Source organism: Nicotiana attenuata, unplaced genomic scaffold, assembly GCF_001879085.1.
Source record: "Nicotiana attenuata strain UT unplaced genomic scaffold, NIATTr2, whole genome shotgun sequence".
Lineage (NCBI taxonomy): Eukaryota > Viridiplantae > Streptophyta > Magnoliopsida > Solanales > Solanaceae > Nicotiana > Nicotiana attenuata.
Window position 1 is genome coordinate 175,821 of NW_017672343.1, and position 22,889 is coordinate 198,709.

At 38.0% G+C, this 22,889-nt stretch overlaps 2 protein-coding genes across 2 annotated transcripts; both read left to right on the top strand.

Moving 5' to 3' along the window:
- The first annotated feature begins 638 nt into the window (after window positions 1-638).
- LOC109212847 (5-formyltetrahydrofolate cyclo-ligase, mitochondrial-like) lies at window positions 639-4,164 on the top strand. Its single transcript, XM_019376541.1, has 7 exons — window positions 639-861; window positions 1,816-1,953; window positions 2,421-2,579; window positions 2,961-3,002; window positions 3,084-3,129; window positions 3,540-3,610; window positions 3,774-4,164. The coding sequence occupies exons 1-7, from the start codon at window positions 639-641 to the stop codon at window positions 3,908-3,910; spliced, it is 816 nt and encodes a 271-aa protein (XP_019232086.1). The 3' UTR covers window positions 3,911-4,164.
- Window positions 4,165-13,786: 9,622 nt separating this feature from the next.
- Window positions 13,787-20,653, top strand: LOC109212854. Its single transcript, XM_019376550.1, has 4 exons — window positions 13,787-14,265; window positions 14,354-14,578; window positions 18,423-18,488; window positions 20,262-20,653. The coding sequence occupies exons 1-4, from the start codon at window positions 14,110-14,112 to the stop codon at window positions 20,403-20,405; spliced, it is 591 nt and encodes a 196-aa protein (XP_019232095.1). The 5' UTR covers window positions 13,787-14,109; the 3' UTR covers window positions 20,406-20,653.
- The last annotated feature ends 2,236 nt before the right edge of the window (window positions 20,654-22,889 follow it).

A 22,889-nucleotide genomic window follows, 5' to 3' on the forward strand; every position in this document is an offset into this window, starting at 1 on the left:
AAAAGAAAAATAGAATGTGCGTGTGTATGTAGAAAGTCCATTCGATTACAAATAAAATGGACCCAGATAGTAAAGTACAATGTGCATTGCTCTTTGTACGACATGTCAGTACAATATGGAGCAATATGCAATAAAGTAAAATTATATGATTTTTTTTGTAAATTCACCTGAACCGGAAGCTCCTCTCAATTAATAGCAGTAAAGTAAAGTACCGTATAAGTTATACAGAGATTATTTTATCCATAAAATGAAGGCCCGTTTGGCCATGAGTTTTGCCAAAATAAATTAGGAATTTATTTTCAAAATTCATATTTGGCCATAAATTTTGCCCATATTTTAGCCAAATCCCAAATCCCAAATTTCAATCCCAAAATCAGCTATGGGCCAAAATTCCAAAACTTGGGAATTATATACATGTTTTTTCAAAATAAAAATTAGAAAATATGTTTTGAAAATATATGTCCAAACACATTTTCATCTTCAAATCAAACTTTACCCAAATCAGATTTTTCAAAATAAATTTGGGATTTATGGCCAAACGCTAGCGAAAAGTCCACAAAGAGGGGATTAAGCAATGCAGAATTATATAGCATGATTATTATTACTCAAACCAAACGGCCCCCTACACTCTACAGAATATGAGAGCAGGCAAGTTGGTTAACAAGGCAGCAATGGCGCTGATGTCCAATTCGTGCAAGATACCATCACCTTCATTGTGTTCCGCTATGACCCCAAATCGTCGCCGTTCATTCGTTGACGATCCCCGCCAGCTCGAAGCTATTTTCCAAAAAAAGCAGTTACTCCGATCCAAAATTCGTAAAGAGCTGAAGAATATGAGTCCCATTCAACGAGCCCATGAAGGTCTAATTCCTACTATTTCCCTATTTTCGTATTAGTGGTGCAATGATAAAGAATTGCACATATTGTGTTTGTGTTTTTGTCTGCTTAAACTCAAAGGTCATTTCGATTCATCATTTAATCAACTAGGCCTTGATTCCAAACTTGTTGAGCTCGGCTATATGAATCCCTCTTTTATTTGGACTTATTTCGTTTCAATACTTGTAATTTTTGTTTTAAGGCAAATTAAGGTTCTCTTAATCTCACTCTATTCGTTTGAATACTGGATAGTAAATTTTCTCTCAAGATAAATTAGGGTTTTCTGAATCCTGCTTTCATCCCTAAGCTGACATACAGGTTTCTAGCTAGACTAAAATAAGACTCCCAACTATCATATGGAAGTGTAACGACTACTAAGTCTTAATTCCCACTAGTTTGTATTGCCTATATGAATTATTTGCTCATGTTGTTTGCTAAACTTACTTTAATTTCAAGATATTGTATTTTATGTCTTGAGACAGCTTTCTCCATGCCGATTTCATTAAAATAACAGATTCTTGCTTCGCTAAAAATGGTTGAATGAGTTCTGAGTCAGTTGTTACTATAGTAATGTTATGGACAATGATGTCGTGAAATACTTGTTTGGTGTTTGTCCTGTTATCTGTAAACTTTGAATTGTCAAAGTATGCAGTTCATGAAATTAACTTGTTGGAGCCACAATGATGAAATCGCTGTTGGATGCTTTCGGATTTTTGAAGCGATAAAGTGAACCCTGGAAGTCACTGCCTGGCTTGCTAAGTGACTCTCTTCTCTGTTGCTTTGCTGTCTGAATCAGTATCGCCAGACGACTTCTTTGCCTTAGCCAATACCACTGATTGCTGCTAGTGTTTCTTTGTTCTACATCTAGCTCAATTTTTGTTACTTTTCTTCGATTAAATATCTATGAACTGTTTATATTTGTTCTGGTCCTTTTCTCAGATACTGCAATACAGAATATTGTTTTAGAAGCCCTATGGTTCAAATCCAGCCAGAGCTTGTGTGCTTATGTTAGCTCAGCTGCTTTACGAGAGGTTGGCACTTCAAAAATTCTAGCAGAAGTTCTATGCAATGAATCCAGTGGTAAGTTTCTTCTGGATGCTATATGGTACCTGAATATTTCTGCTGTTAGAATAATTGTAATTTTCCTTTGGGATTGCATCAGTATCTGCGGTTGCAATGTAGTATTCTGCATGTAAAATTTTCTTCTATTGGAAAGTCTGATCAAACATTGAAAGATTTTGTACTGTTGTTTCTCTTATTCCTTTCTTTTTTCTTTATTTCAAATGTCTGCACTGCATACATTAAAGGATTTATAATGTTTCACCTAAAAGAACTATGTTACAATTTAGAAAATTTCTCCAAAAATTGTAAGGAAATCTGCAATTAAATGCATAATTGCCGAGCATTCACTTTATTGCGCCGAGTATGGCAGAATGAAAAGACAATAAATTTTTATATTCATATATAAAATGGAAATGCATAGATGTGCAGGCAGAAAAACTATTATGCTGTAGATCTGCTTAATGATAAGTTTGGTTCGTCAGAACAGGAAAAACAAAAGAGAGTGTACGTACCCCGTGTGGAAGACATATTTAGCAACATGAAAATGCTGAAGATTTCGAGTCTGAATGATCTAGTTCTAAGCTACATGGACATTTTGGAACCAGCCCCAGTAGATTCTGATGGAAAAGAGCGGGAAGAGGGTATTTTGATTTATGCTTTATTTTTCATAATTCCTACTTTTATCATTACTATGAAGATGCTTAAGTTGATTTGCATTGGTTTGGTTTGATATCTTACAAACTTGCTTTGTGAATTGTCTTGAATATGCTCTACTCAATAAGAATTTGTATGTACTTGTTGGATCTCTCGTTTGTTGTACTCTGTTTTTAGTCACCTTTGCTCCACGCAGCTTCTTCTCATGTGTTGTACTAGATGTATGACGAATGGGGTGAATTATTATACCATAGTTATAAGATGAATACACTCTGTGAGAACTGAGCCGTAAATTTGCTTCTCATGCTTATAACTTTAATTTGGTTTGGCCTACACACTTGTATTTCTGAAGGATTTAGTGGTTCTAGTTATGCAGGCTTGTGAACCTGTGGACTTGGTTGTTCTACCTGGTAATGGCCTGCCTCATCTTGTTTGTTTAGCCTATGTAATACTTCTACGTCTTTTTGCCCATCTTTTTCCTGTGTTGCTAGGGCTTGCATTTGACAGATCTGGACGAAGGTTGGGACGTAATGGAGGGTAGGTTTATCCATCACTGCTGTAAGTTTTTGGTTCTATTTGGTTATAACAGTAGTGGCCCTTTCTTATCATCTCTTTGTAACTTTGCTTTTCATCTTTTTTGTCATTTAAACATATGTCATGTTCAACTGTAATATAATTGGAGTTCATAGATCATAATGGTATTAAAGTTATTGGGTATCAAAATTACGCTATTGCAGTAAAATTGGGCTTCCTTGATTTTCAGTGCTTAATTGATGCATCTTCCATAACAGCTAACAGAAAACTGCCTTTTCTTAATAAGCAAACTGCTTCATGCTGATTTTTGAAATTTATAATTCTATAATTTTTCAAATTAAACCGAATGCAATAATCTTTTCTTAATCCCTTTTTTTTTGATTTGGCATATGAACACCGGTGAATTCCTGAAGTTATTATGATATGTTCTTGAGGAAGTATGAAGATCTAGTCAAGGAAAAAAACTGGAAGCGACCCTTACTTGGTAATACTCTGATGCAGTATTTTCCTTGGCATTATCAAATTGATTATATAGGAGAATCTCTAAACAAGTTATCTCTTTTATGTCTTCTTACTATTATGCATGTGAAAGGGTTGTGAAGCCTTCATCTATACCATCTCAGTTAAATTGAGATTCTCTTTTGCAGTTGCCCTTGCATATTCCATTCAGATAGTGGATGAGGGTGCTATCGCTACCACTCCTAATGATGTTCCAGTAGACGCACTCGTTTCCCCAGCTGGCTTCTCTCCCATAAGTCCAGTGGCCTTGAAGTTATATGGTTAATCGTCTCTAGCACGCACGAAAATATATCAGGAAGTTTTTCCCTGGAACACATTCTTTACATGTGACAGGTCCGTTGATACCAATGTATGTCAGAGGATTTCAATGAGTAGTAGGATACTGCTTGTCTGATCTCCGCAGCAAGTTTTACTATCTATCCAGATGCTTGATTAACTTGTTTACTGGACGAAGCTATGCTCCGAAGTTTCTTATTTTATGGGGTTTACATCGGAAAGTTGTAAACTTGCTGAGGTCTGATGGTTAAAGAACCCATGAGACAACACAACAAGATTTCTCCTCACATTGGCATGATCTTGTTCACTTTTGGGGTTTGTTCAGTTGGGAGTAAAATGTGTAAACGGCTTTACATAATTACTTTTTTTCTTCTTGTTAAAATTGTTTTATACTAAGAAATATATATTTCTTAATTATTTAATATTTGGTTGGGTTTTAAGGAGGCGAATGGTGATAGGACTGCAAAGGTGCTAGGCGAAAACTGCGCAATAAAGAGTTTATCAAATCTGGGAAGGAATATTAGTTAATTAATTGTAACGACCTGGCCGGTCGTTTTTAGAATTTACGCCCCGATCCCCTATTAACTGCTTTTCCCGTGTTTTATTTCTGCTATTTTGAATTTGCCGGGATGTTCGGTTTTGAGTTTCGGAGATTTTTGGGACACTTAGTCCCTAAATGAGAGCTTAAGTCTTGGAAATTTGACCGTAGTCGGAACAGTGTGAAGACGGCCTCGGAATGAGATTCCGATGGTTCCGTTAGCTCCGTTGGGTGATTTCGGGCTTAGGGGCGTGATCGGATTGTGTTTTGGAGGTCATTCGGGCGAGGTTTGCTAGACTTTTTGATTGAAAGCGCATTTTGAGAAATTTGGAGTTCTTAGGCTTGAATTCATGGTTAATTTGAGGTTTCGATGTTGTTTTAGGTGTTTTAAGGATTGGTACAAGTTCGGACAGTGGTATTAGACTTATCCCGGGGGCCTCGGGATGATTTCGGATGGTTGACGGGGAGTTTGAGGAATGTTTGCAGCTGCTGAACTTTTGCTGCTTCTGGTATTTCCGCACCTGCGGTTTGGGGACCGCAGGTGCGATGCCGCACATGCGGAAGAGGAGCCGCAGAAACGGATTATTAAGGAATTGTCAGGAACCGCAGATGCGGTTGTGGGACCGCACCTGCGAAGCCGCAGGTGCAGAATGCTGAGCGCAGGTGCGACTTTGGCCCGTTAAGTGAAAATCGCAGGTACAGAATGCTGAGCGCAGGTGCGACTTTGGCCCGTTAAGTGAAAAATAGCAGAAGCGGTTATGTGGCCGCATATGCGGTACCGCAGAAGCGGTTGTTGTGCCGCAGATGCGAGAATGCCTGGGCACAAAATATAAATTGTGCCCTTCGCGAATTTTGAGCTATTTCACCATTTTTATCTCGGCTTGGGAGCTTTTTGGACGATTTGAAAGAGGGACTTCAAGGGAACTTCATTGAGGTAAGGAATTTGGACTTAAAACTCGTTCCTATGCTATTATTTCACAGATTAGAGCTAGAAATTATGGAAATTTCGGTTGAAAATTTGGGGAAAACTAGGGTTTAGTATTGGAGACCTTTGATTGAGGATTTGATGGACCATTTGAGGTCCGATCTTGGTAATTTTGGTATGCATGAACTCGTGAGAGTGTGAGGATTATGGAAATATAAATTTCACCATATTCCGAGATGTGGGCCCGATGGGCGTTTTGGTCATTTTACCTAATTTTGCGTATTAGCTTAGAATTTAATTGTAGAATCAGTTACTTGAAGTGTTATTTACAATATGCAATTGAATTGAATAGATTTGGGCCATTTGGAGTCCAGTACTCGTGGCAAAGACGTGGTTTCGGGTTAATTTTGAGTTGGTTCGAGGTAAGTGGCTTGTCTAACCTTGTGTGGGGGAAACTCCCCTTAGGATTTGGTATTATTGATATTTGAAATGCCTTGTACGTGAGGTGACGAGTGTGTACTTGTGCTAATTGTTGAAAATCCAGTTTTCTTTAAGTAATTTTAATTATGTTTCTTCTTCATGTTTATACTACTTGCAATTTAAGCCTGTTGTTAGCTTAGGCAAGCATGTTTAATTGACTTAACTGTTTCACTTTCCCAAACTGCCTTATTTGGATTATGTGCAACATGCTAGGCTAGAAGTACCTGTTTTACCTTAGTATGGAATTTGAATTGAATTGTGTATTTCTTCGTGTTGTTGCTGTGTGTTTACTTTGGGACTACGGGACAGTATCCCGATAGATCCCCCTGCATATTTACTTTGGGACTACGGAATTGTATTCCGGTAGATCCCCCTGCACATTTACTTTGGAACTACGGGACTGCACCTGGTAGATTCCCCCTGTACTGGATATTTACATTTGGAACTACGGATCGGATTTTCGGTAGATCCCCGCGCATTATAAGTTGGACTACGGTACTGCACCCGGGAGATTCACTGGATATTTATATTGGGGACTACAGGACGGTATCCTGGGAGATCCCCGGTTGTTATCTCTGTGTTGAGTTGTACTCCTTTCCGTGAGTATTTGTCTCTGTTATAGTTGTTGTTGTTCCTTTTATTCTATGTTGTTCCTTACTGCTGCACTCATTTATATTGCTCTGTTTTACACTGTCAAACTTATATTATATTTAATCTCAGTAGGGCCCTGATCTTCCTCGTCACTACCCGATCGAGGTTAGGCTTGGCACTTACTGAGTACCGTTGTGGTGCACTCATGCCCTTCCTGTGCATGTTTTTCATGTGCAGATCCAGGTACCTCTACTCAGACTTACCATCCTTGAGGCGAGGCGATCTTTCGGAGACTTCGAGGTATATCTGCCGCGTCCGCAGACCGAAAAGTCTCTCTCTATTCTCTCTTGTAGTATTAGCCCTTCTGTATTTCTGTTCTTTGGTAGACATTCTGAAGTTAGAGCCATGCAATATCCTTAGCTTGTGATTCGTGGGTTTCCGGGTCTTGTATATATGTATTGGTTTTGAGAGTTAAGTACTGTGTATGCCGAGCGGCACTTTTAAACGATGTTTATTACTTTAATTCTGCTTTAAATTGTTTTACTTCCGTAAAATTTGGTTTTCCTTCCGCAATTTAGGCTTACCTAGTCGTAGAGACTAGGTGCCATTACGATGGTTCACGGAGGGCGAACCGGGGTCGTGACATTAATAGACCAAGTTTCTTTCATTTTAGAGCTTAAGTGCATATTTCAAATATGAGGTTTTCTTTCTAAATTAACGTTATACATGTTAGTTCTAATACCCAAGGGTTCCGAACATTGTTAGGCGGGGGTGTGCAATATTTTGAATGTAACTGTCACTTGAGAACCTTATTTATTTTTGGTATGGTAAGTTTGCAGTAATTTTTTCGGTGCTTTGAGTATGTGTGGTTTTCAAATTGATTACTATTTAGTCTTTTTTCTTCTTCTTGGTTTAATCATCTGATACTGATCGGACTAATCTGAAAGCCTTCTAAGGGATAAAGAGCGCCTTACCAAAATGTTCTCCATTATCATACATTTGTCTGTTTAATAAACGGTAGGCACTTGAAAGTATGGTATAAGAGGGAAAGGAATTTTATTTCACTAGACTCATTGATGTTTGCTTAAAGTATATATATTTGTATGTATATCGCCTCATATCTCACTTTTGTTTCGTGGATTTAGGATGTGAAATGTGTTGATTTATGTTAATTTGATGTGTTTTCATGTGTAGGAATGATCCGGGAGCAATCGGGGCGGAATGTGCGAAACTAGAGCCAAAACGGACAAAAAACGGAAAATGGGAAATTTCAGCACCACAGGTGGCGCCCAGCCCTACCTGTGGCGCAAGAAACAGAAGCTAAAACATTTCAGCATTGTGGAGGGCGTCGGGCGCTAGCCAGGGTGCCAGTGACGGGAATTTTGTTTAACTTTGCCCGGAACAAGGTTATTTCGGCCCTAGACCTACCCAACACGTATAAAAGCAAGACTAAACATATTTTTGAAGGGAAGACGCCACTTTGGAGATATCTAACATATTTTGAAGGGGAATTCACGTGGAGGAACACACACCACGCTTGGAGGAGGCTTCTAACTAGTTTTTCTTCTCTTCTCTTCCTTTAATTACATAGTTTATTAGTTCTAGAGTTTTGGGTGCTACATGAACGTTGTAGTTTGAAGCTTGAATTGTTCTTATTATTTTATCATATTGGTTTATTTATTTAATCTTGCGCTTAATTATTTGATTGCTTGATCACCAATTGAATACCATCTACGAATCTAAAATTAAACTCGGGAGAGGGAATTCTAAATTGCATATAAGATTGAGTAGAGCAAGATCTTAACTCTGAGGGGGGGGGGGGGCAGATTTGCAGTTAGGATAGGAATATACCTAATCGCCTTGCTTGTTATTATACGAGAATTATAAATGCGTTCTTGTTAATTCTAATTCCATAGGAATATAGGCGTTAGATTAGCTTGAATAGGCGAGTTGTACTTCGGGAGAAGGCTACGAGCAATATTAACCATGTCAACCAATAAACTAGATAAATTAATTAGACGATTTAAGTGCAAAACTCAACGAGATTGTTAGCTAACCCATAGTTCTAGAATATTCATTCATATTGAATTCGTCTCCGGGTCGCTTCGCGCAAGACATTGCTTAGGACCAACGGGTCACACGACAGGTGCACATAATTCGCCAACTTGCTTTCTTTAATCTGTTAATTTGTTACTCTAGATTAGCTTTAGTTAAATATTCGTACTTTAGAATTTGTTTGAATAGATTAATTGTTTGGGTTTAATTTAGGTTATAGTTAATCACAAGTCCCTATGGGTACGATATCTGGACTTACAATCTTATATTACTTGTCGACCGCGTATACTTGCGTGTGTGTTTGGGAGCAACAAATTTTTAGCGCCGTTGCTGGGGACTTAGAAATTAACTATTCTTTTAGATAGATTTTTACTTTTTGTCTACTCAAGTTTTTTTATTTTTATCTTAGTTTAATACTTTACTATCTTTGTTGATATGGCATCTTGGAATGATAATTGGTCGAATATTGGTTATTCTTATTTTGGTAATCCATGTCCATATGGTGGACGACCACACTTATGGCAAAATTGTGAATCTCAATCTTATGGGTGTATTCTGTAATATGTGTGGTGGTCATGGTGGCCATTGGGATGGTTGTCCTAATTCTTTTCATCCTTTTCTGAGACCTTTTTATGATCTTTCTAACAATGTTTGTGAGTATGATAGGGGCAATGAAGTGCAGGATATGGAACTTGATGCATATATTAGGGATATTCCGAGGCAAGTAGCAGAGCAATAGGATGAACTCAAAAAAGATATGAAAAGAATTAGTGCAGCAATCATGTGAATGAAGGCCGAGGTGGAGGAAGTGGCTAAAGAGAGCGAGTTCCCACCATAAGATAATTTAGAAGAAACAGATATAGTGAGCCAATCTTGGCTAGAGGAACAAGCTCAAATGATAAAATCTCATGAGTATTTTCGTGACGGTCTTTCAAATATGATAGAACAACGGATAGAAGGAAGAACTGATCTTAGATAAGAGATCGACTAATTTGGCAGCTCTATTCGCGACTTGGATGCAGAATTGAGTGCAAAGGTTGATGCGTGTAACGTCCAACAATTTAGTGATGAGTTGTGTGAAGTTGAAAAAGATCTTTTAGGCCAAATTAAGGAGCTAAGACGAGAATACCAATTACCAGACCATGTTCTTGTGGATGATGCTAAGGTTGAGGCGTCTGATGCCCTACAATAAATTTTTGTGGATACTAGCCAGCTTGTGGAGCAGAAAGAGAAATTCCAACTATTCGACCAAGATATTATTAATGATGCCAAGGTTGACGAAGAGTGCAAAATTGAGGATGTCAACAATAATGCAATTTTTGAGTTGGAGCGTATTGGACCTCATGCTAAACACTTTTCAACATTGTGTTTGGCTGGTGACAAGGGAATTGTTCCAGTCGAGCATATGGAGGAGTCAATGGATGAGGAACAAAGTGTTTATATTCTGAAATTTGCCACACCAAGGAAACAAAACGACATTCCTCACTTAAGGGCCAAGAAGTGCAAGATGCGATCTATTGCTTGGTTCCTTTATTTTTACACCATCGCCCCAGGATCGTGACAGAAAAATTGATGCAAAATTGGGGGCGCAATTTATATCCTCAAAGTGGAAGGAAAAGTGGTGAAAGTGATAGCGTAGTGCCGCGACGTTAAATCAAGCACTTATTGGGAGTCAACCCAGCCTGTATTTTAATTTTTAATTTTTTATCTTTTATATAGTGTCAAGTTTTGTGTTGTTTTTGTTTTGCAGAGTAGGGGAAGTCTGAATACCCAAAGTTGAAGCTGAGGAGCATGTTTGAGCTTAAGTGTGGGGTCGTCCCGACCCTTAATATTGAGGATCATGTCCGAGCTAGGCCCGTGAGGGCCTCAGGGAGTATTTCTCACCCTTGTTTTAATATTTTTCTCTATGATCATGCATCGAGGTCTATGCATAAAATATAAGTGTGGGGTGGGGAAACTACTTTCCGAATTATAATTGTATAAAACTATTTTTTTATTTAGTTTTTCTTTTAGAACACGTAGTAGACATAGTCTAGTTAAAAAAATGAAAATTGAAAAAAATATTTAGAAAAAGTTCGGACTTTTACCGACGATGGATCTTTTGGACAATTTTCTTGAGGGATAAAGTCCGATTAAAAACACCAAAAGACTTTTTTTTTTAGGATAGTTAGGTAGTATTCCTTGGTTTTTCTATGGGCGACAGTTCTTTTCCAATGGTATAACTCGAACCGGGTACTTTATTTATTTTTTTAGGTGTAGTTTAGGAAGGAACTGAGTCGCTCTGAGATACTCATTGACATGGTTGATGCTGGCACATTAGGCAATAACATACATTCTGTTTTTCCGTGTATTTGGTTTGAATTGTGAAGCCTAAGTAAAGTAAATAGCCTATTTTGTGATGCCTTCTCTCAGTTGTTTGACTCGTATGCCACATAGTGCAATATTGCTTAAATTTCTCAATGATGTGTGCTTGCTTGACTTGAGAGTTGAACAGAACCGTCCTGATTGAGTCATGTGCAACGTGTGGGTGAGGATTTGTGGTTTTCTGTGCTATCCTGTGTAGTCTAGAACTTGCCCCGTGTGTTAATCGAAGCGAAATTATAAGTTGTGCTAATTTAAGAGATGATGTAGGCGTTTTTTGCTTGGTCATGGATGTGCTTGTCACATAAAAATAAAATTTTCCGTTGCTAGCCCATTTGAGCCTATAGACCTTTCTTTTGGCACCCACATTACAAGCCATACCCCTATTTTGTTCTTAATTTGATACTGATTGAACCTTTACCTCCTAAGGCACTTAGTCTCTAAAAGAAGTAAGGTTAGAGATTCGGGAGTAGTTTTTGGGTGAACCATGGAAGGGCCCGTTGGTGCACTAAAAATTGAAATCAAAAGTCACTGGCCGATGAACTTTAATGTATGGAGTGTGTGAAGAAAAGAAAAAAAAAAGAGAGAAAGGAAAATAAAAATTGCAAGAAAAGAGAAAAAAATGTGATAGTTCAAATAATGTAGAAAAGCACACACCTCCAATTCTTATTGATTTGTGCTAGTGGAAATATAGAAGTGCTTAATTGAAAAGAGGGTTATGTTGTATATGGCAAGTGAATTAGTTGAGAAGAATAGGTGCTTGAATTGTGAATGTAGTGTATTAAAGTGATTAGGAGGGTTAGTCATTATTTCTAAATGTATCGTACTCATCCCTTAGCCTACATTACAACCTTAAAGTCCTAATTGATCCTATATTTGGCTAGCTTAAATTAGTAGAGATATACACTACGGGTAAGCTTATGGTACGACCACGGGATGCATATAAATTCTTTGTGAGAGAGAGAGAATTTTGTTCAATTGTGTGATATCCTTAATCTATATTCAAAAGCATATTTGAATGTGTGGACTAGTATATATTCACTCTTTCGTTTGTTGGTAAGAGCACATGATCTCATGAATGATTGGTGATGTTGTAAACTTTCTTGTTGGGTGAGTGCATGAGTTGAGGGTGCTTAGTGGTTACAAGTCGGTTTTGAGGTTGGATGGTGACAAATAGGTTGTTGGAATTGATTGAATTGAAAGGTTATACTTAGGCAGGCTAAATGGGAAGAATGTGAAATTTTGTATGTTCATGCTTATGTGCCGGTATTGATCGTAGTCAAGGGTATAGTGTGTGGTTAAAAGTTAAAGTGCTCCCCCATAATTGAGACTTGTACGTAGTTGGGGGTTTATTTGATAGTCCCATTGCTCGAGGACGAGCAAGAGTCTAAGTGTGGGGTGTTGCTGTTTGCTTAAAGTATATATATTTGTATGTATATCGCCTCATATCTCACTTTTATTTCGTGGATTTAGGATGTGAAATGTGTTGATTTATGTTAATTTTATGTGTTTTCATGTGTAGGAATGATCCGGGAGCAATCGGGGCGGAATGTGCGAAACTAGAGCCAAAACGGACAAAAAACGGAAAATGGGAAATTTCAGCGCCACGGGTGGCACCCAGCCCTACCTGTGGCGCCAGAAACAGAAGCTTAAACATTTCAGCGCTGTGGAGGGCGCCGAGCGCTAGCCAGGGCGCCAGTGATGGGAATTTTGTCTAACTTTGCCCGGGACAAGGTTATTTCGGTCCTAGACCTACCCAACACGTGTAAAAGCAAGACTAAACATATTTTTGAAGGGAAGACGCCACTTTGGAGATATCTAACATACTTTGAAGGGGAATTCACGTGGAGGAACACACACCACGCTTGGAGGAGGCTTCTAACTAGTTTTTCTTCTCTTTCTTCCTTTAATTACATAGTTTATTAGTTCTAGAGTTTTAGGTGCTACATGAACGTTGTAGTTTGAAGCTTGAATTGTTCTTATTATTTTATCATATTGGTTTTGCTTGGTTATTATACGAGAATTATAAATGCGTTCTTGTTAATTCTAATTTCATAGGATTATATGCGTTAGATTAGCTTGAATAGTCGAGTTGTACTTCGGGAGAAGGCTACGAGTAATATTAACCATGTCAACCAATAAACCAAATAAATTAATTAGACGATTTAAGTGGAAAACTCAACGGGATTGTTAGCTAACCCATAGCTCTAGAATATTCACTCATATTGAATTCGTCTCCATAATTCGCCAACTTGCTTTCTTTAATCTCTTAATTTGTTACTCTAGATTAGCTTTAGTTAAATATTCGTACTTTAGAATTTGCTTGAATAGATTAATTGTTTGGGTTTAATTTAGGTTATAGTTAATCACAAGTCCCTGTGGGTACAATATCTGGACTTACAATCCTATATTACTTGTCGACCGCATATACTTGTGTGTGCGTTTGGGAGCAACACTCATTATAGAGGTCGTCTTACCACCAAAGGATGTGGTGCAGTGGTTGAGACTGCTCCTCCCCTTAACCAGAGGTCTTGAGTTCGAGCCGTGGGTATGGAAAAATCCTTGGTAGGGAGTGCTTCCCCCCGAGTGGTGCCCTAGGCGGCGCGAATCCGGATATAGTCGGGCTCCAATATGAATACCGGACACCGGATGGAAAAAAAAAAAAAAAGGTTGTCTCAAGCTAGTTTGCACTTTGCACAAGAAGAGATGAGATAGTGCTTGTAAGAAGTATCTTTAAAGTGCAAAATTTTCACTGAGCTTTCTTTTGCTAAGTTATTTTTCAAAAAAAAAAAATTATTAAAAAGTGCCAAGACACTGCTTAAAATTCTTTGTCGAGAAATGCTCAAAATTTTCAAAAAATAAACTACAATATTCAAACACATAAATTTTACCCAAATTTTCATAAGAAGTGTTAGTATGAACGCGTCGAACCAAGGATTAGGGTTTATTTCATGTGAAAAGTTTTTCCAGAATCCAAATACTGGCAAAATTTAGAAACTATTTTACAACTAGACATCATTAGAAAAATGGAGAAGTCGTTTTTTCATTTCTCAGCAATTTTTGAACGCTGAGGTCCAATTTGTACATCAGCTTGACTGTTGGAAGTTCTAGTGGCTACTGCACCACAGGCAGCATTTTGTTTTTTCTATTTCTTTTGTCACTAATTTTGGCTGTCGTTTCCATTTTTATTTTAAAAATAAAATATAAAAATCCAGAAGCTTAACCGAGGACGAAGCTCATGGCGGGAGCTGCCGTCATACTCCCAATATCACCACCATCTCCCATCAAATTATCATTAACAACTTCATCATCTTCTCTTTCTCCAATTTGTCACCCATTACCTCTCCCTTTGCTTCTTCACAGAAACCCTAAATTGACCATTTGCCATGCCAAGGTCCATTAACTTTTTTCAATCAAATAATCAATCATTTAATTTGGTTCGCGTATCGTTCATTTAATTTGTTCTTTTTTTCGGTGTTTAGTTTGGTGGATCGTTTGGAGAAGCAGCAGAGAGGATGTACCGAATGAATTTTGAAGGAGATGAATTGGTAGAGGAAGAGGATGAAGAAGATAGCGATGAGGAAGAGGAGACAGAGAGCAGTTTGGATTTGCTAATGAGGTTAGTGGGGAGCATGTTCAAGAAGGTTTCAAAGCGTGCTAGGAAAGCTACTCGTTCTATACTGCCTGACGTCATTCCTCCACAGCTTGTAATTCTTCAAACTCCCTCTTTTCTAGTATACTCACAAATCTCAATAATTAAACATATACATTACTAGTAGTTTGGGAGCCCCAGGGCTTTAAGTTAGAGGGTGCACTGTAGAGTGTAATTTTTGTTTGGGTTCATCTAAATCCAATAGCTTTGGCCCGGACTCTGTATATTTGTTAAAAAAATCACTAAATAGATACAAATTATTGATTTCGAGCCTTGTAAATCAAATGAGTTGTGGTAGAATCCCGAAACTCGAACCCATAAAGTTCAAATCATGGATCCACCTCTAGAATGCAGAGTGTCACTAGTCATTTGTGTGTATTTCAACTATATATGTAGTTCGAGTTCAAAGAATGCATCTGCACGCCCCTAACAAATAGGATATTTTATATGAGAATTGGTTCTAAAAGACTTTGTTGCTGAAATAAGTGTCCTTTCATAGGCATAAGTTTAATGCTATAACTGAAGCTTATCTACCTGGAACTAGAATGTACGTTTCTTGTACCTTGACTGTGTTAGGATGCTGAAAAACTAAGCATTTTTATGGTTATTTGTAGATGTCTGATGGTCGTTAGTTCCGATTGAAGGATAAACTTTCTTTTCTTTGTATGTGGAGGGAGGTAAACGGACAATGGTGTCAATTCTCAAGTAGCTCGTCAAAAGACTTATGTTATTCAACTGTAGGTGCATCCCTGTTTCAGTTGCACCGACCACCTGATCTCCCTCAAAATGGCTTTCTTCACCTTTTACATAAATATCGTCATGGGCAACTCTAGCGGCAGTGGCACACAATTTTCCCATGTGACGCTTGTGGTCACATTAAACCACAAACCAGTCAACTCTCATCTCAAGCCTTCCTAGCAGATAACCTGGTGGCATGATCAGGTGCTCAAAGTAAATTAGCAGAATACTCTCATGCTTCCTAACGCCTTAAGCGTCATCTCAAGAAAGATCTCATCCTCTTAGTCTTTTTCTTAAAAACAATTGTGTTCCTCTTGGACTATAGTCATGACAACCTCATGGTAGAGCTTGTAGTCAGTGGGAGGTTTGCATAACACAGGTCGCTCATCTTGTGCTTGAGGCTTTGTCCTTGACTAGATATAATACTCTCGGACCGCAACTCATATATTGTGTATGCGCATCTGTAATGGTTAAGGCCATTGGTCGTCTCTTACTTCATACTGGTCATTGCTCGAGTAGGGAAATTCCAAATTAAAAGTTTGTGCACTTGCCTCGTGCTTGCACCAACATACCCGACGTATCATCGCCAGATGAGGGTCAATCCTAAGTCCTTTTCTTGCTTCTAGTGCGATTGTCAAATAATACCCACACTTAGCATATAGTGTAAGACATTTCCAGCCATCATGTGATGTTGCTCCTCAACTACACTTCTAAGCCAACTGATCCTTCTCTTAAGATTGAACCTAGCCAAGCTCACAACTTAATGCACGAAATTGAAAAGAGTGGTGCCTCCAGTGTTCAAAAGCAGGGAGGTGTTTTTCACTCGCAAATTATAGCCTGCAGAACACAGTCATCACGTACTGGCAACATCCAACTACGGACACTCAATTTTAGTACCGCGACTATGCATTGTCCACAGATTTTCCTAGTTCATTGGTGACCTTAAACATTCCTTCGAGTCGCTAGACAAGCTCTTGAGGATGACATCCGAGATTGTTCAGTCGTGCAGCTTGTTGGTAGCACGCAGTATGCAGTCACAATTTATGTCCACTTATATATGTCTTAAAATAAACAAAGCGACAGGAGTAAACATGTTGTTGTCACTATATTATGGTGGCTTCAGTTATATAGACTCGTATTTAACATCCTCTATTCCTCTGTCAAGTTTCAGTTCATTCTCATACTTGTGGACAGTGTCATTACCCTTCAAAGTTGCATATGATCACAGCAACGGTGAGATTATGGCAAGTGAAATTTGTATGAACTGAATTAGAAACAAGGCCATTTTCGGTGTGTGCAGCCTTGCATCTTAACATCTTTCAAGCTCCATCCCGAGATTTCACTCCTCTTTAATTCAACACTGTGCCCAAGCGACTAATACTCTTGCTGCACTGTAGGTAACCCTGTTATGTGTTGTCTGCGTAGCGTGGCACTGTCGGGGCCACCGGCAGTATGACAGGTAGTACAGTCTTCTGTGACATTATGGTTGGTTGAGAGATCAGTGTTATTTGATATTCTATGGTACTACTGCGATCTTCTTCCATTGATGGAAAGCAGCATATCTCGGGTCATTCACCATCAGCTCTTGAATGAGGAATGAAGAAAATCATAACTCAACATGTTCTTTGTGGATTTTGGGTGTGTTTGGTATGATGGGAAATTTTTTCTGAAAATTGTTTTCTAGAGAAAAGTCATTATCTGGTTTTGGTTTCCAGATAATACTTTTTAGGGAAAACATTTATCACTGAAGGGGGAAAATGACTTCTCTCACCTATGGGCGGAAATCATTTTAATTCACAATTATATCAACTTTTAACTTCATATCACTGCTTTAACTAACACTTGACATTATTATCAGTTTTTAATACTCAATTTTCAACAAAACACTACCCAGTTTGCTAATATTATTATAAATCTTTAATAAATGTATATTTTGGAAAACATTTTCCATAAAAAAAAATTCAGAAAATAAGTCATTTTTCGGAAAATGACTGGCCTATACCGAACACACCATTTATCCAGACAGAGTTGTCCTCTGTTTTGTTGTATTAAAGATAGGTGTATCAAATTCTTTTAAGACCAGCAATCAGCTAAAGTTGCTCGGACTCTTCACTTTCAGTATTGCACTCTTGTCGACACGACGGGGGTGTGAGTGTAGGATCCGTACCGGATCTGGTCAACCAATTCTGGGTACTTTGACCAAAATCGAGGAGAAATTCGGGACATATATAGTGATTTCTAAAATCAAAATAAAAACTAGGGTAAAACTGAAGAAAATAGAATACCTTGTGTATAGAAATTATATGTCAATCATTTTCCTTTTTATCTCCTTCTCGGATTCTTCTCTTGATCAATGTTTTCTCCTTCTCGGAATACCTTGAGTTTTTCACATAATGTCTCATAATTTGGACATATTTTTGTAACTCTATTTTAGATATTTGAATTATTTTTAGCCGAATCTCTGCGCCCGTATCTATACTTGGATCCGTATTCCCGAATCTTAAAATTTAGATCATGAAGGATCCGACCTCTAGATCCGCACCCTTATCGGACACCCGCACCCAAGTTCGAGCAACTTAGGTAATCAGGGTATTGCATAGAGCAATTTACGTGTAAATTAGTTAGAAGTTTTTGGTTGTACCAATACACTTTTTATGATTTCCCATTTGAAGCTAGCATGAGCATTAATCTAACGTGAATTCCAAGGTATCTGGTTTCCCAACTTCGCTTTAGCCACCTCTTTAAAAGGGAAATGAATGTTTAGCAGAATTGCAATGACTTATCCCATTGCATGGTAATAGGAAGTTGGCTTATCTCCTAATGTGCTAACTTTATGGTTTTCTTACTTTTACGAGTTAAGTTGATTTGTGCTTTCATGGCAACATGAGTCAATCCACCTTTAGAAACTTCAATTCAGTTCACACCTGCTATAGTACCATGTTTCTTTTCCTTGTTTACCATATCGGGGCTATCAGTGTTTTCTTAGTTTTGATCTTCTAATTGATCATTTCCAGAAGTTATGTTCAGAATCTTTTTGATGAGGTAGAAGTTATGTTCAGAATCTTCTCTCCCACTTGTGGGAAACTACTGGGTTTGTTGTTGTTGTTGTTGTATGTTCAGAATCTTCTCTCTTATCTCTTCTCATTGCTGGCGGAATGCAGGTTTCTTTTGCGGTTGATGGAGTTCTAATTTTGGCTTCACTCTCCATCTTGAAGGCATTTCTTGAGGTATTCCTCTGCCATGTCATTTTCTCTTACAGAGAACACACAATAATGGCATGTTACTTGTTTTAAGGGTTTGCCCATTTAATCAAATCTGTTTTCTGGTTCTTTGTGGCTTCAAGCTGCCTATCGACTAATTAAAGGAAACAGATATGCAGTTCTAAGAATGTAATATAAAAGAGGTTTATATAATTTATCCAGCATAATGCTTATAAAATAGAGGTGTAAACTTAGTTTTTTGTTTTGTATTTTCTAGAGTCATGGAAAGTCCTTTACATCTAGAACTTTTGCCATAAATTAGTAAAGGTATATACAAATTATGCTACTATTTCTTTCCCTATTTGTTTGTCATTTTCATTTATCAATCAATGGTCACTTAATCTAACCTCACAACTAGATTGAATTTACTTTTTGAATTTAATTTAGATGTTCAACAATTGTGGGAAGAGTACTTTTTTCTCCATCTTGATTTGTGTGATACTCTTTCCTATTTTGGACTTCCCAAAGTATTTGATGCCATACCATTTTCGTACAACCTTTGCAACTTTCAACAATTCAAGCTCATTAAGCTATTCAAGTTCTTTTAACTTTAATAATGTGATATTTCTCTATCAAACTTTCAATTACTAATCATTATTTTTTCTCTATCACTTATATTAATTCATAAGCCAAGTATTTTATTTTGATAGCGGGAAGCGTGTCAGGAAATAGGAAGGAAAAATAACGAAAATAAAAATTCAATTATCTTTACAAGACAAGATTTACGTGGTTCGGCAATTTTTGCCTAATCCATTGTCACACAGTAAAGTTTTATTGCCAGAGAAAAAGAACACTGTTATGGATGAGTGATACAAATGAGAAGTGATGCCTATTTATAGGCAGGGATCAGCTGAAAATCAAATTTAACATCTAGAGCACCGGTCCAATCAAGTAACCTCATATAAAATGGAACCAACAACAAACAACAACAACATACCCAGGGTAGTGTGTGCGCAGACCTTACCCCTACCTTTGTGGAGGTAGAGAGGCTGTTTCCAATAGACCCTCGGGTCAGGCAAGTATAGGTACCACAATAATAACAAGAGGGAGTATAAATTACAAAATTCTCATATCAAATCAGCGAGGAGTAGAATAAAAAATTTTGGTGCATGATAACTTAGTTTGACCCTCAGAAAAAGACAAACATTTTGGACAGAGGGAGTATTTTTGATCTACTGTGTTAGCTGAACCAGTCTGTTGCTTCGGGTGTGTGTGCACGTGTAAAGTCTGCCAGTACTTTGCACTCTATTTATTCAATCTTTCAACTTGAAAAATCATTTTGTTGCTGCTTTGGGTACTTACAGGGAGGTAAAAAAAAAGGGAGAAATAAATATATAGGAATAGGAAGTTGATAGAAGTTTTTAGATCTTTTCCACCGAGCATTAGGCAATAAGTAATTTATCTGTATCTAGACAGTCAAATCAAGGGTATCTCTGGATGCAACCATGTTGTAGTTTTATCTGATGTCAAGGGCTTTTGGAAAAAAAGCACTTGTTTCATGGTTTCTGACCTAATGTATGCACATTAACTCAGAAGTAATGTGCCAAAACCTTCAACCAGATTAGAGGATTAAACGCTACAGGTTCTGAAGGTTCTTGTGAAAAGCAATTTTACGTCTTCCATTCTAATTTAAGTATGATTAATGGTTAAATATATCAATATCTGCTCTTGTGTGGATGAGATATTGATCTTTAATTGAACTCTGCTACTGCCTGTTGATTATGATCATTGTCCTTCTAGGTGATCTGCGCACTTGGTGGTGCTGTCTTTGTAGCAATTTTGTCATTACGCGTGCTCTGGTCAGCTGTTTCCTACTTTCAGTCTACTAGCTCAAGTTTTAACAACGGCGGGAGTTCATATGGCAGAACACAACCCGCTGCATGATTGAGCCTAGCCACATACCTTTCATCTGGTTATTCATTAACAGTACAACACTAATTCTTAAAACAACAAAAACTGTTATTAGCAGTAGAATGTTGTGCAAGTAATAGTAACTTAATTTGGCAATGTGAATTTTACATGTTGGAAGATTTTGGCAGCTTCTACAGGGAGTTGATTCTTTTTCTGCTTGGACTTTGCACATATTTTCAAATGACCATGAAATGACACAGATGATGAAGCTTTGTGGGTTTTCTTCCTCTCGAACTAGATATGAGGCAATTTAGTTTACTTGTTATGCTAATTGCATGCTTCCTTAGCTAAAATGGTCAAGCAGTATCTCTATTTACTGGTTATATCAGTATTTCTCTGCAAGAAGGAAACAGCAGCAGTTTTTAACAGACTTAGCAAACCTGAGTAAAATCGTCAGGAAAAAGGAAAACATGAGAAGGATTCAAACCCCACTAGAGCTTAAAAAACCCTTTGGCGATTTTCTCTGATCTAAGTCTTGGTGGATAGAGTTTATTCGAAAATACACAATTACCTAGTATATTAACAGACATGCACGTAAGCTAAACTGAAGTCTGAACACCACCATTATTATAAATAAATAAATAAGAGTGCCTTCTTCTGAGCCGAGGGTCTATCGGAAATAGACTCTCTGCTCCTATCGGGGCAGGGGTAAGGTCTGCGTGCACATTACCCTCCCCAGATTCTACTATGTGGGATTTTACTGGGTAGTTGTTGTTGTTGTAAATAAGAGTGCCTTCTACTCCGTGTTACTTCTTCCCGTGCTTGGAAAATCTTATATAATGAACAGTTACGAGATCTCTAACCGTAATTTCATAACGGAACCACTTATTAATCTGAGCTATACACTGATATGGTACATTTATTGAATTGCACAAGGTTCATTATTTTTTAAATGTGGTAGTTTTGTGTCACGACCCAAAATCTAACCATGGTCGTGATGGCGCCTAACGTGTTACAAGGCAAGCCTATTCCCAAAATATTACTACTAATTTGATTATAAGAATTTAATAAAACATTTCCAATAATTTAATTCCCGATAAACTAAACCAACTATAAATATAAATAATATGAAATATGAAAACGAGTCCCAAACATCGGGGTGTCACTAAGTCATGAGCGTAAACTATGAACCGAGATATATAAACTGTCTAACTGTCCAAAGAAGAAATGATAAAAGGAGTAACAAGGTCCTGCGGACGCTGGCAGCTACCTTGCAGTCTCCAATTAAAGTCGGCCTGAACTCAACGATCGCCGCGCTCTAACTCACCTGGATCTGCACATAAAGTGCAGGGTGTAGTATGAGTACAACCACCTCAGTAGTAACAGAAATAACTAAGGAACTGAGCTGTAGTGACGAGCTGAGCAAAATAGTCCAATTATTTATTTTTCACAATTTTAAAAATAACAAGAATAAACAGGTAAATTTCATAACTCAGTAAATGCCACAAAGAAAATAACAGATAAATGCAGCAACAACAAAAGTAAATGCAACCTCACAACAATGTCACTCCATCACTCAGCACTCGCACTCAACACTCAATACTCAACACTCAATACACTCAACACTCTGCGCTCACTGGGGGTGTGTATAGACTCCGGAGGGGCTCCCAAAGCCCAAGCGCTAAGCACGGACAACTCACGTGCTACCATATCAATACCTGGATCCGCACGGTCAACTCACGTGCTACGCGGACAACTCACGCGCTATGGTATCAATACCTGGATCCGCACGGTCAACTCACGTGCTATGCGGATAACTCACGCGCTATGATATTAATATCCTCACAACCAGGCCCTCAGCCTCACTCAGTCATGTACCTCATTAGCCTCACCATCATCAACAAATAAAGGGACACATCCCACATCAAGTATCACAACATATTATCAAATAATAGAGACTGAGGTAAACATGTACAATAATTTCTATGACTGAGTACAAATAATGTGAGCATGAATAAAACCTAAACATGGTCTTTAACATGAAGGCACAAGTTCAACAACAAGTAAACACATAACCACAGATAATAGCTTTTAGGCCTGGCCTCACGGGACGGACCAAGTCTCTATCCCTCGCGGTGCACACCCACACGCCCGTCACCTAGCGTGGGTATCACCACCAAACAATCACATGATATTAATTTCTCCGGGTTTATACCCTCAAAGCTAGAGTTAAAACTGTTACTTACCTCAACAGCGTAAAATCCTACTCCGGGATGTCCTCGTCCCTCGACTCGGTCTCCAAAAGCTTCGAATCTAACCATAATCAGAATACTACTATCAACATAGTCTAAAGAATCGAATTACATAATAGAAACTACATAAACATGCCAAAAATCCGAAATCGGCCAAAACTCGGTCCCCGGGCCCACGTCTCAAAATCAGTCAAAAATGGCAGAATAATAATCCTCGTTCTCTCCCGAGTCTAACCATATAAAATTTATCAAAATCGGACTCTGT

What these genes read in the sequence shown, in the direction of transcription:
- LOC109212847 (XM_019376541.1), top strand. Translation starts at nt 639, where the DNA reads ATGAGAGCAGGCAAGTTGGTTAACAAGGCAGCAATGGCGCTGATGTCC. An exon ending in TGGAAAAGAGCGGGAAGAGG is followed by an intron (nt 2,580 to 2,960) that starts GTATTTTGATTT and finishes TAGTGGTTCTAG; the next exon opens with TTATGCAGGCTTGTGAACCT. An exon ending in AGGTTGGGACGTAATGGAGG is followed by an intron (nt 3,130 to 3,539) that starts GTAGGTTTATCC and finishes GAATTCCTGAAG; the next exon opens with TTATTATGATATGTTCTTGA.
- LOC109212854 (XM_019376550.1), top strand. Translation starts at nt 14,110, where the DNA reads ATGGCGGGAGCTGCCGTCATACTCCCAATATCACCACCATCTCCCATC. An exon ending in ACGTCATTCCTCCACAGCTT is followed by an intron (nt 14,579 to 18,422) that starts GTAATTCTTCAA and finishes GGCGGAATGCAG; the next exon opens with GTTTCTTTTGCGGTTGATGG. An exon ending in TCTTGAAGGCATTTCTTGAG is followed by an intron (nt 18,489 to 20,261) that starts GTATTCCTCTGC and finishes TTGTCCTTCTAG; the next exon opens with GTGATCTGCGCACTTGGTGG.